At 45.8% G+C, this 15,298-nt stretch overlaps 1 protein-coding gene across 1 annotated transcript in view; it reads right to left on the bottom strand.

The window, feature by feature from the left end:
* LOC148037824 (protein disulfide-isomerase 5-3-like) overlaps window positions 1-15,298 on the bottom strand; it is a 110,524-nt gene that overhangs the window by 11,751 nt on the left and 83,475 nt on the right. Inside the window, exon 12 of the mRNA XM_087676781.1 lies at window positions 206-343. Coding sequence (XP_087532907.1) covers window positions 206-343 — 138 coding nt within the window. The remainder of the gene's footprint in view (window positions 1-205; window positions 344-15,298) is intronic.

Raw genomic sequence — 15,298 nt, 5'->3', positions numbered from 1 at the left:
TACAAGAACTATTATAACCCTCCTTACCACTGGCCTTTATAACAGAACATTCCAAGAGCCAGATTTTCAGAAGTTATTATGGTAGAAGATCCTCAGCCATATTGGTCACTCCACTTCAACACAAAATGATACTTATTGGCATCTTTATAGTTAGTGAGGAACCAAGAAAGGCTGCAACATTGTTTCTAAAGGAATATTTGCTTACCTTTTTCACCTTTACAAAGCCTTCTATCCTACATCCTCCAGCACGAGGAGCAGGACCCTTCACAGTTTCATTTGACAAAACTGTCAGCTGAGGATTGCTGTCAAGCTTGGCAATGGGTGCAACAAGCCCCTCCATAGCCTGACATATTAGACATTTAGTTAGATTAATATTGTGTTCAAGTGGTTAACGAGCTAATATCACTTGGAAGATACTAACTTTAAAGGCCACACAAGACATGTCATTTCTCTCTCCACTCCAATGAGCATTTTCCAGATGATAAGAGCATCAGCATAAACTACTAGAGAATCAAATCCTTGGTCCGCACTCATTGTACATGGAAAACACAGTTTTCACCCTGATCTGACAAAAAATGACAGATGAGGACTCCTGGGACACTATCCTATAATAACAAAAACACAACATCGCAAGCCAGATCTTGAGAAAGATACCGGGAGAAAACTGTCTTGGGACAGAAATGCAGCAGGGCAGAGCAGTCCAATGGGAGCCAACTATTTTACAAGGGGCATAGATGGGAAAGTGCATTTCATCCACAAGCCATGAAGCTGAGGGGCATCAAGGGCTGTAGGAGTGTGCCTATACTTTCTCCAGAGAGACTCAGAGGTGTTCTGCAAAGAAGTGATGCACAAGGATGAAGATGCATGATACATGTGGGTCAGAATACACACAAGGACACCATATGACAACTTCATTGTGGTATGCTCTTTCATCCCACAAACTCAGGTTATACTCCACAAGATGGTTTACTGTTTACCCTTTGATGCACTATATGAGGACATCATGAGATATACTAGCATGGGAGATATACTATTGGTAGGGGACTTCATTACTTACCCCCCCCCCTTCTCTCTCTCTCTCTCTCTCTCTCTCTCTCTCTCTCTCTCTCTCTCTCGTAAAGATATTTGAATTAAGTAACAATATTTACATCAGACCATCAAGTCAGCTAAGAAAAACAGACACAAATGAAAGGCTACCGAGCGCACAAATATCACACAGAAAGGACAGCTGGTGTGGAGCAAACAATATCCAGCCAGGGAGCAGCAATGTCAGGAAGAACCAAATCAGCTCAAACCATAGAGGAGATCTGCCATAACACTAAACCACGAACATAGGCCACATGACCATTGATAACCGAGGCTAAATCGAAAATAAAGGCATTCCGAGTACGCCAAATATGACACAGAGCTGTCCATCTACGGAAATGGAAGAGGCAAGAATAATCTGAATGCAAAGTAGACATAGAAGTCATCTTTCCCATAATCCACGAACGAGCTGATACCCACTGCTGAGTCACCGAGGACCACACATGGGAAACAAAACTTCAAATATGTCCAACAACAAGGCAATGTCTCATCACATGTAGTGCAAAATACATAGCGACCACCAGAGATCTTGCGAGCACGCAACCATAGTGACAGAAAACAGCAGGAACGGCCCCCCGGCACGTGGAATCGCCGTCCCCGGCACGAATCCGTCGTGGACCGCATTCCAAATTGGTGGAATGTTCTCTGTCCCGTTTCAAACAGGGAACGCAGAAGGGAACATTCCCTGTCTAAAACAGGATAGCGAACACCACGTGGCACCACTTACCTGCGGCCGGCCGGCCGCTGATCCCGCCTGGATGATCTACGACCGCATCCTGCTCCCACTCCCGCTCCAGATCATCTGCCCAGTGCAGCTGCTCCCACACGAGATCGCCTACGCCCCCCCGTTCCGTGCTGCGCTGCAGCTTGCACCAATCCCAGCCGCCAGCGGCCATCCCCCGTCTCCTTCCACCTCCAACCTCTTCCTTCTCTTCCTTCTTCTTCTTTCTCTTCTTTCTCTTCCTTCTCTTCTTCCTTCTTCCTTCTCTTTACTTCTCCCTTCTCTTCTTCCTTCTTCCTTGAACCTTCTCCCTTCTCTTCCTTCTTCTCCTCTTCTCTTGATTCTTCCTTCTTCTCCAAGTTCCTCCTCTTCTCTTCTTCTTCTCCCTTCTCTCCTTTTCCCTTCTCTCTGGACTCTTGAGTGAGTCTTGACTCTTGAGCCTTCTCCCTTCTCTCAAGCCTTCAATTTTCAGCCTTCAATTTTCAGCCTGAAATGGCTTCATCTTCCCGCACCACTTGTCGGATTGGTGGTCGAGGAATAAGGTCCGATGATTGGTCATGGTGGGAAGAACTAAATGCTGACCGCCCATTGAGTGGTGGATGATCTCGACCATGGACTTGCAAGCTTTGCCCATACAAGCGAACTAGTGGAGCAAACAAGGTAATCCATTGAGCCGAGCATTTGTATTTAAAATTTTTATTGATTTTAATTTTTCAAAGTTACTTAAATATTAGAATATGGAATACCAATTGCCACTTGTTCCATTTTAATATTTATGCAAAATCAGGTCCGAGCTCATCTCCTACACGAGCCAAATTTAGAGGTACAGTTTAGTCCAAATGTGACCTTGGAGAAGCAAAGGGAGCTTCGTGACCGTGTGACCTTGGAGAAGCAAAGGGAGCTTCGTGACCGTGTAGCAGGTCAACAAGCCTATCTTGCATCTAGACCACGACGTGTTGCAGTTGACCCTGCAACTTTTGTGATAGCATCCCCATTAGATGTATCTAAAGCAAGGTCAATATCAAGAAGTGCTACCTCCACACCTACTGCAGGCATTGCATCGGCCATGGCATCAAGAGCGCCACATGTTGCACATAGACAGAGTACACTTGATGCTAGTTGGGATCCCAAGAAGAAGGAAGAGGTGGATACATCAGTGGCACGCTTTTTTTATCATGACCACATTCAATTTCGTGCAGCCAGATCAGAGTATTTTAAATTGATGTGGAAGAAGATTGGTGAGTATGGCCCTTTATATGTACCTCCGTCATGAGAGACCTTACGCACCACTTTGCTCGACAAGGAAAAGCGCCTTGTTGAGCAAGCAACAGTGACTAGAAAGAGCATGTGGGCTAAAAATGGAGTTTCCTTGATTGCTGATAGTTGGAGTGATACACGCAAGCGATCCATTCATGGTATGGTTGCTTATTCCCGTGGGAAAATGTATTTCATATCTTCACATGATGCATGGGGGACAAGAAAGTCAACAGATATACTTGCAGCAGAGTGGGTTACAGGTGTTGAGCTTATTGGCCCAGAGCATGTTGTGGGATTTGTTGCAGATGGAGAGCCCGCAAAAAGGGCAGCAGGTGCTATTATCCAAAGATATTATCCGCATATCACAGTTTTATATTGTATGGCTCGTTGCTTGAAGAACCTACTAAAGGATATTGGTAACATGTCATGGATTGCACCTATCATAGAGCAAGGAGCTCAAATGGTTAGCTTTGTTTTGAATCACCAGTTTCTTCGCCATCACTTGTCTTTGCAGTCGAAGAAGACACTTTTAAAATACTCTGATACCAAATTTGCCTTTAACTTCTTGATGCTAGGCAAGTTAAGAGAATGCAGTGGTGCCTTGAGGCACTTATGACTTAGTGATGAGTTTACCTCATCAACATTGGCAGATACTCCTATAGGTATCTTATGCTTGGAGAAAGCAAATAACTCCACTTTTTGGGATGATGTAAAGCGGATAGATGCTATGGTATCACCTATTGTGCATTTATTGAGGGTTATGGATGATATGCAACCGTGCATTGGCAAGGTATATGAGGCTCTGGATAGGCTGAATGAAAAGTTGCAGGAGTTGGCATCAAATGATGAGGCATATGAGGAGATACGCCATTTAGTTGTGACGAGGTGGAACTCCTATAGATCACCCATGTATGCAGCTGCATTTGTTGTGGATCCTGAGTTCCAAGGCAAGGGTCAAGAGAATGACACTAAGGTTATGGATGCATGGAGACTTATATTGTCTCGTCTAGTGCCTAATCATGGCACTAGACGAACGATTAGAGATCAGCTTTCATGTTATAGGACCTTTCGGGGTTCTTTTGGTTGTGGACATGCACAGGAGGATCGCTGTAAGATTGGGGCATCTTTGTGGTGAGAGGACTAGGGTTCGAATGGTCTTGATCGCTGTAAGATTAGGGCAGCTTTGTGGTGAGAGGACTATGGTTCGAATGGTCTTGAGTTACAGCAACTAGCCATCTGTATTTTGAGTTAGACAGTTAGCTCCTCTTGTTTGGAGCAATTGTGGAGTACATACGCTCACATTGCTTCAAAGAAGAGGAACAGTCTTGGTGTGGAGAGAGCAAACGATCTAGTATTCGTTAGTGCTAATTTGAGGATGTTATGTAACAATATGACAACAAAGCCCGATCCATTCAGAGAGTAGGAGATGCAGCAAGTAGAGAGACACATGCTGATGTTGAGGGAGATGTAGCAATTCATGGTACACATGATGATGAGGCTGACACTTCAGGAGTAGCTAGAGCAGCCTCAGATCATGATCATGATCTTTGAAATAGTTTACTTATCATGAGTCTCATGATACATGATACATGACACATGTACATTGTATATGATATTATGATCATTGATGACAGTGTGACACTTGGGCTGTTGACAGTTGTGCCATACCAATATTATATTTGTACTTGACTCTTACAGTCTTGCAGTTGCCCTTTGGGCTATTTTGGCATGCCGCATTTTGCTTCAGTCTAGAGATTAGACTTTATATTTGTAGTCTTTTTTGGGGCAATGAGCATGTTCTTTCAAAGATTAGACTTCAATTTGATATTTGTAATCTTTTAAGTTTTTTGGCAATGGGACCCGACCATAGGCATGTTCTTTTAGCTTAGACTTTAAAGTTTAGTTCATTGTTCATTGTTTTATCATTTATGGCATGTGTATTATGCATTTTATTATTTATAATTGAATAGCTTACCTCTTGAGCCTTGTAAGTTGCAATTCAATTTCTAATGAGTAGTTTTAGAATGATGCATGATATCTTAAAGTTAAAACTTAAAATGATTTGTCCTTGTGGATTATATACCTTGGTTTTAAGTTTTAACACTTCAGAGTCCACATGGATTATGAGTGAAATATTAATTTATTTTTGTGAATTTTAATTTTTTAAATGCCGTTGTCGTTCCCACGTCCACGTTCCCTAGGATTAGTGTTCTCGTCCCGTTCCCCGTTTCATGTTTCTATGCACGCAATACATCTCCAGTTGGAAGACCCCCAATAAGCAACCTCCACATAAACACTTTACCCTAATAAGGAACCTTAGACTTCCAGAGTTGAATGAATCTTTCCTGCCTCTTCTTTTTGCTATCCCACATATGCCATAATTTATTAGCCTTTCCAATGGCCCATCTCTTGGCCTCAACAATCTGATGATATATCTGATTATCTGACCTTTTCTCGAAATCATCACGAGGCAAAAACATCCAATCTCGCCAGGGAGACGATGGCTGTAAAGTAGGCAAAGGAGAGAACTTCAGAAGCATGTCCTGTATGGACGACAAATGTCATGATATCCTCAAGGCACCCGAAAGTGCTGACAAATACGCTGAAAAGAAAAAACATGGCTGCTCGGGAATGACACCATCATGGACTGTTTGCAACCCCAAACGAGCCATTCAACTAAACTTGTCTCACTGCAAATCATTATCAAGCCAATCCAACAACCTGGAGGTAGCCAGCACTTCTCCTTGCAATGAATTCTCCTCCTTACGAAAATCAAGAGAGCGCCAAACTCCAAAACGTAACATCTCCTGCCAACATGCAATCAAATGAGAAAGGAGAAAAGATTGGGAGACCTTAATAGGCCTCGTGGAATTAAGCACATGCCACCATGAAGCTTGAATAACCAAGCTACCATGAGAGTTGTCAATCTTCTCTATGAAATTTTTTGCTATATCTGACTAAGGATAACTCTCCACACATAATGCCTGCAAAAGTGCTAGTCTCAAAGCAACCATATGCAAATTAACATCCAATAAAGTTGCTCCCCCCATCCTTTTAGGAGTAATCACATCCTGACACGAAATCCACACCTAGCCCAAACGATTCCCTTTCTTTTTCCACAACATGAATCAAATAGGCCGAACCAATTCCAAAAGAAACTTCCTAGTCCAAGGAAGCAATGGCCAAAAAAAAAAGATCATACTAATCATGATGAATTGAGCAACTTTAAGTCTCGCATGAAGAGGCCAGCCTTGAGATTTCCAATACACGAACCGATCATGAATACGGGATGACATCCAATCAAGCAAGGCACATGGAGCTACATCCACACCAATAGGATAACCCAAGTGTCGGATTAGATCTCCTTTAGAAATCACAACTCCATGCCAACCCAAAGCCTACAAATCATTCTTCATACAAGAAAGCAATGTAGATTTCTGAGCATTTATATAAAGTCCCGATATTAAAGCAAAAAGATTCCATGCAGCTAATGCCCCATTAACATTAGTGCAATTAGCCTTAAGAAACATAAAGGAATCATCAGTCAAAGATGACCCAAAAGTTGGGCAACACTGGGAAGAGACAAACCAACAATCTCACCTTGATCAACCAACTTATCCGACAATGAGAGCCTCAAGTGAGTGACCAAAGCAAATAGCAAAGGGCTGAGAGAACAACCTTGCTGAAGAGACCGAGACAAGGCAATTTCATCTATGATCCCTCCATTAAGTGCAATACAAGCCCCTGCACCCTGACTAACGGTATCAACAAGAGAAATCATGCGAGGACCAAATCCCATGGTGGACATTAGCTGCCGCAAGAAAGACCAGCTGACATGATCAAATGCCTTTTCAAGATCAAGCTGAAGCATAACAACCTGCTAGCTTAAGGCTTTGGCATAACCAATCCCCAATTGAACATTCAAAATGGTATGCATTATATTCCGACCCTTAATGAAACTATATTGATGTGGATGAATCAAGTATAGAAATACTCTTTGCAATTTGTTGGCAATGATTTTAGAGAAGATTTTATACAAAGAACCCATAACAGATCCATTGTTTCAAAGAGGTCGAAGAGGGAATCTTAGGCAATAACTGAATAACAGCAATCTTCCAGTCGGAAGGCATCTTACCAAAATTCCACACTTGCTGACACAGGAGAGTTAATGGGTCCTTAAGCTACTCAACATGGGCTCAAACAGCTCATTAGGAAGCCCATCCCCAGTAAGGCTTTTCCTTCATGGCAAATGGGACAGCACATCCTCCAGTTCATCCTTTAAAATAATAGTCTCCATCAAATCAACCCATTTTGGCTTAACCTACTTACTAACCAAATCGCAAATATATCAATGAGCAAAGTGAACAACATCAGAAAGAATCTCCAGTGGACCCAACACAGATTTATAAAAGTCAATACATATTTGAATGATGGAAGCAAGATCAGTTGCCATAACTCGTTGCTCATCCAACAAATGTAGAATATTTTCCTGAGAATATTTTTGGCATAAATGAGCAAAAATTTGATGGGATTGACAGTTATTATCATGCAAAGCTTCCGCTCAAGCCAACAATTTGCATTTAGCATATTCCTCCTATTGAAGAGAATGAACTCTACATTTCAACCATTCAATGCATGTGAAAAAGTCATAAGTAGTATCCCTTGACTGATACAGAGACAACGAGTGGGCCAACAAAGATTGCCCATGCTACAATTCAGCTCGTAAAGAGGAAGCATGCTAAATACCATATTGTCGAGACAACACTAGTGCATTATCCCTAAAAACAACCCATGCTTCCATCCCTCCAGATAGGACTCTCGAGCTAAAAGAAGCAATCAATTGCTGAATACATTCCAAAAACTTATTTTGCATCAAAAAAATTTGGTTGAAACGTAGAGACAAACGAGCAAGGAGAGCCTTAAAGGCATGAACAGGTATGTGGGTCAAATCCAAAACCAAAGGATAGTGATCTGACAAGACATGTTGTCGCTCCACCAACATATCAATGATTGCAGGAAAAGAATCACTCAATGTAGATCCTATCAAGTCTGGCCTAGGTGTTTGGATACTGAAAAGATCGATCAGTATATCCAAACTGTGAAGGATGCATCCAAGACCACATGTCCTATTTCAAAGACAAAGCTGCTAGAGCACCTTAAAATCACCCATAACAAAACCTTAACGAGCTATGGCAAGGCACTGCAAGTCATCCCAATCTTGATGGCGTTTCCGAGCAATAGAAAGAGCATACATGCCCACCAGCCACAAAACCTTTCCCTCATATAGAATTTCCAACATCAGAAATCTGCAACGAGCATCCGAGGGTCTTGAGAAACCAAGGATGGTTGCAAGAAAGATCTAACAACCAACATAACTCCGGATTTATGTGGAACTCAACCACTAAAAAAAAGTGTATAATCCTTATATACATAAGAAGATCCTACTAAAGCATGTTGTTTGTGCTCCACAACACAAAAACACATCCCAATTTCCAACTAACACAACTTTTCACAACCGATATTGCTTACTGCCCAAAGAAATGCATTTCACATTCCATAAAGCAAATCTCATGATAAACCACAGAAGAGAAAACTACTGAATCACCACTTTCCCTTTCCCTTTAACATCAGTCGCTTTAGATGCCTGAAATCTCTCCATCTCACTACGAATCACATCTACAAGATCCGCCCTCTACAAACTAGCAATCAAAGCACGAGAAGAGAGTTGTTGTCGCTGAGAACGGAAAACATCCCGAGGAGGCACAAACCTCCCACGCGCATCAAAGCGCAAAGCAAAATCAGAAGCCCTTTTATCATCCACACCAACTGCAAGAACACGTGAAGATTGAGGTTTCATATAAAACCCCTTACCTCTGCGTTGAAAAGTCTGAGTAATAGGGTGTAAGATGGGTGAGTAGGAATCGAATGAGATTCCTATCTAGGAATCATCCTCAGGAGGCAAATTTCGACCAACCGAAAGCGATGTATGCTCAATACCAGCTTGGGAGATATCCTTCTTTTCATCATCATGTCCATGCAAGACAAGAGGCACAAGATCAACTTCTTGCTGCTGAGCCATCTATTGGGGATGATGCTCTTGCATATCCATGTCAAAATCCAAAGAATTCTACAATACCTCAGGACTTCTATCACATTCTAAAATAAAATGGCCCAATCGGTCACATCTAAAATAGTGTCCAGCAAATGTGCCCCATTTAAGCTCAAAAACCAATGTTTACAACCCAGAAACCTCAAGATGAGTTTTGATTGGACAAAGTTTTCTTGTGTTCCAAAGCATACAAGCCTTGTTCCTATTGCGGGAGGCCAACTAAGGCTCCACCAACACCTCACCAAGGGTTCTCAAAACCAAAGGAAGAAGACACCAAAGACGTGCAGGAAAATCAACCACCTCCACCCAAATTGGGTATGCCTGCCTAAGTACCTCTTGAAGCTCAGCCATAGGCCTCCATGGGACCATATGTACTAGCTGACAGTCCATGAACAAAGGAATATGTTGCATAATGTGAACACGCACTTCCAGGGAACGAAAAAGGACCTCAAAAAACCCTCTTGATCCACCATAAATGTAAACGCCCCGAACAACGTAGTATGCTTAACAATTATGATATTTGCTTGTTTTCGAGATTTAATAGAAAAGAGAATGAACACTTAAAGCTGAAAATGAAAATTACTCACAAAATTACAGCCATAAAAATGTAAAAGTAATGGAGACAAGATTGAGGGTTGAAGATGGGCAACCCCCCCCCCCCCCGAAGGAATGTATTTCTGCTCAACCCAAGTCCCTTAGGGAAGAGCTCAGTTACAATCAACCTGAGAGTGAGAAGAAGTAATTCTCACTCTCACAAGATCATGCAAAGATGTACAAACACACATGCATTATCTATTATGCAATGATAAGAACTGATTTCTTTACAGTATGAGAGAAGAAAAAGGGGAATTCAACCTTTCTCCATCGTTGATCAGCAGTACAGGGATAGAGCTTGCTTCTTGTAGCTAAAATGGAAGAAAGAGCTCAAGAAGGAGGTGCTGTAATGAATTTACAGGCTTGCTGTCTTGTAAAACAGCAGTGATAGAAGAGGGAATATGGAGGAATTTGATAATGGAGAAGTGGGGGATGATGATGGGGATGGATGGGGCCAGTTTCTGGCTATCTGTGGGTGCTGTACATGAGTTTACAGCAAAGAAAAATGATGCTCAATGAAGAAAAACGAGCTCTTATTTATAGGAGAGGGGAGAGCTAGTACAAAAGGGGAAAGTGGAGTAGCACAAGACAAGTGTCCAGCCGCATGTCATGAGATGTGACAAGTGGTGGGACACTTGGAAACTTGTGTGGCAAGTGTCTTGACACTTGTCTCTTCTTTATGGCCTTCCTTTTTGGGTTGAATACTGTCAAGAATAGAAACAACCAAATTTAGTAAGCACAGTCAGAGTACAGAACTTACTATTTTTAGAATGACATCCCTATTTTTTAGGACTAGCATTTTTAGGCTAATTCGAGGCTCCTAAATTTTAGGGATCTCCTAAAATTTAGGGATCTCCTAGAATTTAGGGACCCCCCCCAATATGGGTATCATATGAAAGCTTTTTCCGTGTACATCGCAAAAATGGTATCCGAATCTTCATGTGACTTTCCTATGCAAAGAAATGTGCATTTCAAGCTTTCAGCCCACACATGCACATTATACAAGCATTTCATGATCATGCCATCTTGTTGATTGTAACTGTCTGTTCTGGTGGATCTAGCCCACACTTCAAGGCATCAATCCTTTCTGTGTGCGAGTCTAACCCTGATATGCGTGAGTTCTAGTCACAGGCGCCCAATCGGGTCATATAGGTGGAAGTGTGAACTATCTTTTCTCTAACCCACCATGTGGGTCCACCATAACCTGTGACCACTCATCAGTGGCCAACTCCAATGCACTTTTCTTTATATCTAATTAGTGCAAAGGAAATAAATTTAATAAATCATTATATAGATAAATTAATGAAAAAGGATACAAATTCTGTTTCTATAGAGTTGTGACAATAAATCTCTTCAACGAGAGGGGCCTACACTTGCCCCGAAACATCATCTTGACTCGCCTCGACACTAACAAGCATGGACTGCAGCCAAGCACAAATCTTAGTAATCAAAGGAGTCCTTCCCGTAAAGTAAAGGTGGCTGCCTTCTCATGGAAAGCCGCAATCTGCTGTAAAACCAGGTCAGTTCCCATGACAATGACCACTTGATCCCCTTCCGGTAAAGAGCTCGCTTTACCCTCATTGGCATGAACATAATCTAACAAAAGATTGTTGGCAGTGGCAAGCATAAACCGAAGAGACCCGATCTGCTCGACGCCCGTCACGTCGTATACTCCCCCCCGCTCCGTCGGATCGCGCCCATCTCCCAGTTCGTTCACGCGCCATCGCTCCGACTGATTTCCCTCCGCCCCGTCTAATCGTACCTCCAGTTTTGCTCGTCGTCCCCCGTCTGACCGCTTCCCCCGTTTTTTCCTCCTTCCTATTCACCCAGTCGGGAACGTCCCGCCCTGCTTGGATTCTTCCCCTCCCCTTCCCCCCCCCCCCCCCCCGCCTCTCCGCCCAGGCGAGATAGCGACCCCACCCCAACAGTTCATTGCCCCCCCCCCCCCTGCCTGGCCGCCTTGGAAGAGACTATGCCCCCCGCCCTAATAGCCCGCTGCCACCCTGGCGCGCTGCCTCCATCCGCAACCCCGAATCCGTCCGCAGTGTGTCAAAATAGAAGCGGTCTCCCCCCTCACCATTGATCCCCTACCCTCCAAGTTGCTCCCTCGATTTGTAGCAACTTCCCCCCCTCCAAGTTGCTCCCTTAATTTGCAGCTACTTCCCCCCCTCAAGTAGCACCGCAACGTGATTGGTAGTCCTCACAAAAGGGACGCGCAATGGAAACCTTTGGTCAGACGCCGGCGCACTCAACAAGTGCCCCCCAGTCAAACACCTTGCGCGTCATCCTCTCTAAGGAGCAACTCTTAGCCATCCGAGCTAACGAGCTGGAGCTAAAGGAAACAGCGATTTATGGTCATGTAGTAGGACATTCCCTAGCCATGGCCGAGCTTCGAGACTGGCTTCATTCCACACTGCGCATCGGCATAGTGTAGATCATGGAGGCGGTCCTAATGAGCCAAGGGATCTTCATGGTCCGGCTCAGTTCGGCGGACGCTGCTCACGAGTTACTCGCCAGTTCACCATATGCATCCACGAAGGGGGTCATATACATGGTCCCTTGGTACAGCAGCTTTACTGTGGAGACGTTTGCACTCCACAACAGGTTTCTTCGGCACCCGGTCACCCTTCTTTTCCCGGGCCTAGTCATAGACTTTGGTGGAAGACTTTGGTTGGCTCTTCGGCACTATCCTTCCCGCGTCCTTCGCGGATGCAATGACAACAGCAAGAGTCCCAAAGGTACGGGTGGCAGTGAAAGAGGTCAAGAATATCCCACAGTTCCTAGAGATTGAGGCGAGCGGACACTCCTTTAGGTAGCAAGTCATTGTGACGGGGCAGCCAAGACAGTGTCTGCGCAGCCACAACTTTGGGCATCAAGCAACAGGTTGCACGTGTTTTGAAGCCAAGGTGGCTCCGCCGATAGGCCCGCAAGTGGACACTGATGGCTTCACATGGGTCTAGAGATGATAGAGAGGGAGATGGCAGGGGGGGCGCAGCCAACGTCTCAGACCCAGCCTCAGCAACAAGGAGTAGGAGGGTGTATGACGCCCCCCTGGCATAGCACTCCACAGCCCCCCGGCCCGCCCCACCCAGCAAGACCGCAGTCCCCCCCACATCCACCACCCGCGCCACAGACTACCTCTCCTGAGTCCCCACAACCCCCACACCCACCACCCTCCACATCCCATGCCCCCCCCCCACAACCCACCATGTACTTCCGTCCATCCCACCATCCCTCGATCATCCTCCCCCCCACCACCTCCCGTACCGAGCACCCCCCCCCTGATCCGCACCTGGTTTAGGCGATCCACCCCAAACCCACCCCCCCTCCTCCCACAGGAGGTGATGAGCCACACATGCCTACATCCTCTTCGCACCAGCAGTCCTCCCCCTCCCATACAGCCACCAACTCATCCACCCCTACCGCCCATCACACTTTCCCGAGACAAGCACACCTGTTGCCACAGGAGTTCTTCCGCAGTGATCCATGGTCCTACTTGAGAGTTGCGGAGCGCAGAGAGTTCACACTACCTCTAGAGGTGGGGATCTTCGTGGTTTGTAAGTCAAGGAGGGGCAAGTTTCATCTACTAGCAACACGGATGGACCAAACTATGCTTTTTTTCTTCAGTCCTCTCACTCAAGGGAGTGGACGACGACACAGATAGAGGAAGAGTTGAAGAGTCAGGTGGCAAACCACACCTCCTAGTGGATGGGAGAAGGACTAGCATTGTTTGCACAGCAGTGGCCTGGTTGCATGATGGACATTAATTGGTGGGCTGGTGCCGAGGTCCCTCACCTAAGCATTATCTTTCGAGCCCCTCCACAGTGGAGGGCTCGGAGGGATGTGATCGAGTGGCCCCTGGCACAGGCGGCCCGTTTCTACCAATGCACAGAGTCTAAACTCTCCGCATGACCGATAGATGCATTGATAGTACCACCTAGAACTTCTATCACCCCTATGGTCCGGCCGAGGGCCACCATGGGGGAATGGAGCTCGCCGTCCAAACCAGCGGCAAAGCGCACTGCATGCCTCATAGCTCCTCCTTGTCATCAGCAACCTCCACACCGAAGAGATGCTTGTTCGAGCAGTCACAGGTTTCCCCATGAGCTTACACCTTACATCTTGGAATGTGAACAGCCTCCACTTCAATGGGGCACGTGGTTCCAAGAAATTGATTATTCGACAAGAGTTGCAGCCTTTCCTTGCTGGACGGATCGACATCTCCAAACCAGCGGCAAAGCGCACTTGCATGCCTCATAGCTCCTCCTTGTCATCAGCAGCCTCCACACCGAACAGATGCCTCTTCGGGCAGTCATAGGTTTCCCATGAGCTTACACCTTGCATCCTGGAATGTGAATAGCCTCCACTACAGTGGGGCATGTGATTCCAAGAAATTGATTATTCGACAAGAGTTGCAGCCTGCCCTTGTCGGACGGATCGACGTCTTACTTTTACAGGAGCACAAGCTCACCCCCACCCAGGCCTAGCGGTTAGGAAAGGTACTCCCAAGCAGCTCGCACACTTACTGGGAGCACGCCATAGGTGCCCACGGTAGGAGTAGAGGCGTGTGCACCTCTATTGGTCTGAGTCTTACCACTTGTGTTCGAGACCAAGGGACGATAGTGATAGGGAGGGTGCTATGGATCAGATTGGATATTGGGGACTCGTGCCTTGGAGTCCTTAATATCTATGCCCCTACGAAGGTTAGGGCACGTAGCAGGTTCTGGGTGGAGATCGTGGAAGGACTCCTAGAGGTGGACTCCTGGATTGTTGGAGGAGACTTTAACAACCTGGAGGCTTTGGAGGACCAGCAAGGCAAAGGGAGAAACTACAGGGCATGGCCAGGGAGGAGCAGGAGGCATGGGAGGTGTTTCTACTGGCAGTAGGAGCATGCGATGCCTAGAGAGACCCTGCCTTCCACAAGAGGGAGAGGTCGCTGGACTTCTCTTGGGGATACAGGCGACTAGGTCGAGTCCTACTGGAGTGGTTGGACAGATTTTATGTGGGAGAGTGAGGAGGCTCTCGGGGAGGCCAAATTGCGCAGTTGGCGAGCACCACGTTCTCCGATCATTGCCTGATTCTCCTGACACTAGAGCCCCCAGCATCTGCCCTAGATACACGATCTTGTCGGATCCCTGACTCAATCTACAGGAGGGAGGAGGTGACGAGATAGATAGAGCAGATTTGGACCAGAGAGTGGGGCAAGAGGGGCTAGATCGCAGAGGAGGTTGCAAAGGCCCTAGCTGAGTCGAGCAGAATCTGCCAAGAGGCAACCATACAAGCCAAGCAACAAAGCTGGCAGGAGGAGAGAGCACTCTGGCGGGACCTTGCAGCCATGCAGAGATTATTACAGGTGGCACCAGGGGATCCCACTCTCCACACACAGGAGGTACGTGCGCGAGCAGCCATTGTTTGCCTAGAGAACATGCCCTTTGAGTTCTCTTTCCGCACCTCAGCAGCTTTTTGGGCGCGGAAGAGGGACATGATGTGCAGGGAGTTTTTTCAAATGCAACAGCCTCACACCTCAGGAG

The sequence above is a fragment of the Lygodium microphyllum genome, chromosome 4 (genome assembly GCF_053477565.2).
Source record: "Lygodium microphyllum isolate KBCC chromosome 4, Lygodium_microphyllum_v1.1.10, whole genome shotgun sequence".
Classification (NCBI taxonomy): Eukaryota; Viridiplantae; Streptophyta; class Polypodiopsida; order Schizaeales; family Lygodiaceae; genus Lygodium; species Lygodium microphyllum.
This window is presented reverse-complemented; position numbering and strand designations above follow the sequence as displayed.